At 43.9% G+C, this 3,852-nt stretch overlaps 1 protein-coding gene across 1 annotated transcript in view; it reads right to left on the reverse strand.

The window, feature by feature from the left end:
* ncs1a (neuronal calcium sensor 1a) overlaps positions 1–2,217 on the reverse strand; it is a gene marked incomplete at both ends in the record, with an annotated part of 18,398 nt that extends 16,181 nt beyond the window's left edge. Inside the window, one exon of the mRNA XM_080530354.1 lies at positions 2,154–2,217. Coding sequence (XP_080386480.1) covers positions 2,154–2,217 — 64 coding nt within the window. The remainder of the gene's footprint in view (positions 1–2,153) is intronic.
* Between the last annotated feature and the right edge of the window lie 1,635 nt (positions 2,218–3,852).

Genomic DNA, 3,852 nt, shown 5'->3' on the forward strand with positions numbered 1-3,852 from the left:
ATCACTTTTGTAGACCTATAACACTTTGGAGAGACTTGTGACACATTAGTGGTGGTTTCTCGTCATCTCTTTGTGCACTGCCATTGCCATTTCTATCTCCTCAGGAATTAATAGATTCTCCTCACAGGACATATGAGTGCCATACCTCAACAGCCCATCTCTGATCATCACTATGGGCAAGTAATACATATTGAAACGGCAACAGTGAGGCTGAGGCAATGAGACTAAATGGAAGTGATTTGAACCGAGGAGAGATGTCTCAACAACTCTTTCTGATAGCGCCACTGACACAGACACCATAATGAGGACACGGTCCATAAGCCACAGTGTGCAGGAAATTAGCCCCTGTAACATGCTTGCTTCTTTTCACAGCAGGGGGCGTCGCTACACACACACACACACACACACACGCACACACACACACACACACACACACACACACACACTCTCAGAAATACAATAAGACACAGTCAATTGCACACATACACAATACACACTTGCTTTCCCAAAGCAATTTATTTACACACAAATACACATTCACATAATCGTCTGCTTAATCCTGTGAAATCTCCTCTGAATTCTAATTAGCTAACAAATTATTGGAGCAGTGTGGAGACACTTACATATGGCATAATATCAGCAAGATATGGCCCACATTCTGAACACGCTCAAGTGAGTAGCCGTCTCATATTAACTAAAAACATAATTAATGACATCAACAGCTCTTATTTATCTAAATGAATGAAGAAATTCTGTAAATATGTTGATGGCCTGACTATCGATACCCCTATTTACCAGCCCTGAATAACAACTGGCACTTATATTTATTGTTTAGTCCATACATGGTTCAGGACTCATGGCTAGGCTAAAGTTGATGAGAGAGGGGCAAAATCCCACCTGAGGCATTGCAGATAGGACCCTGGGTTTACGCCTCTGCCTCTGCTGTGACTCTAAGGTCATCATTGTGGATCTTGAACCTAATCCAAACCCTCAAACCCAAGTGAGAACTGCTTTAACTGAAGAGACCCCTCAAGCCTGACCACCACTAATCAGTGTGTGCTAACACCATAACAGGATTTGTCTCTAGCATCAATACAGTAAGCAAGGGTAATAATAATGTAAACACTGTGGTTTACATTATTATAGGATAAAGGGAGGAAAGGGAATATGGTATGAATGGCTGTATTTTGTGGACTGACAGGAGAGGAAGGCATTACATACAGAGCAGTTTTTTTTTTATCACATTCATCATTGCTAGGGTATTCATTGAGGCTCCTTAGAGGAGCCTTTGGCTCAAAGTTTATCTTCATTGGTATGAGGTGTGGGATTAGACCACATACTGTTAGTGAAAACATTCCCTGGACACCATATATACCATATATACATGTATACATATATACATATGTACCATATATACCATCTCCTGCAAAGATTTCTCTTAAAGACAGAATATTTCCTTTTTTTGTTAGGGTAATTGTTGGGTTAGGGTTAGGGTATGACAGTATGACATTGTTCTGGTACATGAGTTCACACTAACTTGGAACAGAAGTTACACATACTTATGACTTATGTATGTTACATCAATCAGGGCTAAGCAGGTTTTGAGCAACCACTATGTTCAATGTGTGTTAGCTCTCCCCTAGGGACACTCATGTGTAAAGCAGTCCATTCAACCTGAGAGAAAGACTCACTACAATGGTTACTGTGTACCAGCCATCTAACCATTTACAGAATGGCTAATCACATTCCCTCGTTGGCATACCTCTCAGTAATTCATGGTTCAGTTTGGGCTCATATTTGCTAGTGAGTGTCTTTCAAAGTCTCTAATGTGGTTAGTGTAGTGTCTAGACCCCCAAAAAGCTTCTTGCATGACCAAAGGAAAGCTGCACTTCAATGTCCCCATAACACAAGCTTAACAAATGTAACCAAACAGGTGTCTTTCTCTGCAATTCATGCAGATTCATGCTGCTTTCTACAGCAGCTATTATATCAGCAGAAATGCAGGAAGAATAACAATTTGTGGACAATGACTGGAAAAGTAGAAAGGAATGAATAAAAGGAGGAAAAAAGGAAATGAATGAAATAAAAAAGGAATGGACGTAGAACAAAGGAAGAGGGGAAGAAAGACTAAGCCAATGAGTGTGCATACTTACAGTAGGTCTTCCTGGTCAGTTCCTCCACCACCTCAGGTTTTAGTTTGCTGTTGGACTTCCCCATAGCTCACTATAGCTAGCATATGCGTATGTGTCCACGCTCCTAAAAAAAACACTCCTGGAGCTCCTATATACAATCCTAATAAAAAAAGGAGAAAAGAAGAAGGAAAGTTCTGGGCACTTGCTCTTCAGATGGCAGTCAAATTAAGGGGAGTTGAAGAAGAAGAAGAAGAAGAAGAAGAGGAAGAAGAACAAGAACAAGAACAAGAACAAGAAGAACAAGAGGAAGAAGAACAAGAAGAACAAGCAGGAGAAAATTGAGGCAAGAAATGGGATTACAGAGCAGCTTCAGTCTCTCCTTGTGTAGGAGAGAGAGGCAGGGCGAGTCTAGAGAGAGAGAAGGAGCTATAATCCACTGAGCAGTGTCCGTCCTGCTTCATGCAATCCTGCCTCGCCGCTGCTGGAGCTCCCCCCAGGGAATCAGGGAGGGAGGGAGGAAGGGAGGAGGGGGTCTGCTTAGCGTCCAGGCCCAGGGAACTCAATCCCGCTGGGGGGTCTTGCTCCAGTCTGGCTGGGAAGAAAGCGAGGTGACACAGCTGGCTTAAAGATGCAAGCTCGCTGGCTGCCTCACCACTCTGGAAAAGGGTGTGTGTGAGTGTGTGTGTGTGCACGGACAAATTACGTGTTGATGCTGTCGTCCCTGGCAACAGGAGCCCCACCTCCTGCTAGCTCCTCTCTCTCTCTCACACTCTCTCTCTCACTCTCTCTCTCTCTCTCTCTCACTCTCTCTCTCTCTCTCTCTCTCTCTCTCTCTCTCTGTGGTTATCCAATATTTCTGCTCAAAAAAGATTGAGCAGAAGCAGACAAGAAGCAGACAGGTTCTTGTGCGCAAGCTACCATAATTTCTCTCTCATCAAATCCTCTAATAAAACAGAATTTGGTGTACTCTTGAATTACAAAAATGCAACTGAGCATAGACCACTTAAAAATACAAAATAAATTTAAATTTTAAAAAAGCATACAGTATGATGAAAAATGCATACAATGTGGTGGTGGTGTGTGTGTGTGTGTGTGTGTGTGTGTGTGTGTGTGTGTGTGTGTGTGTGTGAGTGCGTGCGTGCGTGCGTGCGTGCGTGCGTGCGTGCGTGCGTGCGTGCGTGCGTGCGTGCGTGCGTGCGTGCGTGCGTGTGTGTGTGTGTGTGTGTGTGTGTGTGTGTGTGTGTGTGTTTTTGCTGATCTGGACAAATGTCCTTTCCCAGGCTGAGGGAGAGAGAGAGACGCAAACAAGGTTCTGGTGTGATGACTGCAGTTTGGCAGGAGTTGTCCCCCACTGCGTATTGCATTCCCTGCAGTGGTTTGACTTTCGTGTGGTGCAAGGTTGGGGATGGGTCCTGCTATCTGTTGAAACAAGGAGGTAGGACGTCAGCTCCCTGACATGCAGGCGACAGGCCCATCAGCCCTTGTTTGTAGTGCTAGGCAGAGGCCTTTGAGGGATGGAACAATTAAAACTATTCAATCCCTATGGTGTGAGGTGATGCATTGCTGTTCCCCCATTGAGTGCAAGCAGCTTGCAGCAGAGACAGTGAGAGATAATCTCTCTGGGTATTACTAAAGACAACATTTCAGTGCACATTTGAACTGGAGAACCAGGGTGAAATACATTTCTGCATTAATTGCTAGCGCAAATATACTATGAATT

The sequence above is a fragment of the Nansenia antarctica genome (assembly GCF_963989245.1).
Source record: "Nansenia antarctica genome assembly, chromosome: 4".
Classification (NCBI taxonomy): Eukaryota; Metazoa; Chordata; class Actinopteri; order Argentiniformes; family Microstomatidae; genus Nansenia; species Nansenia antarctica.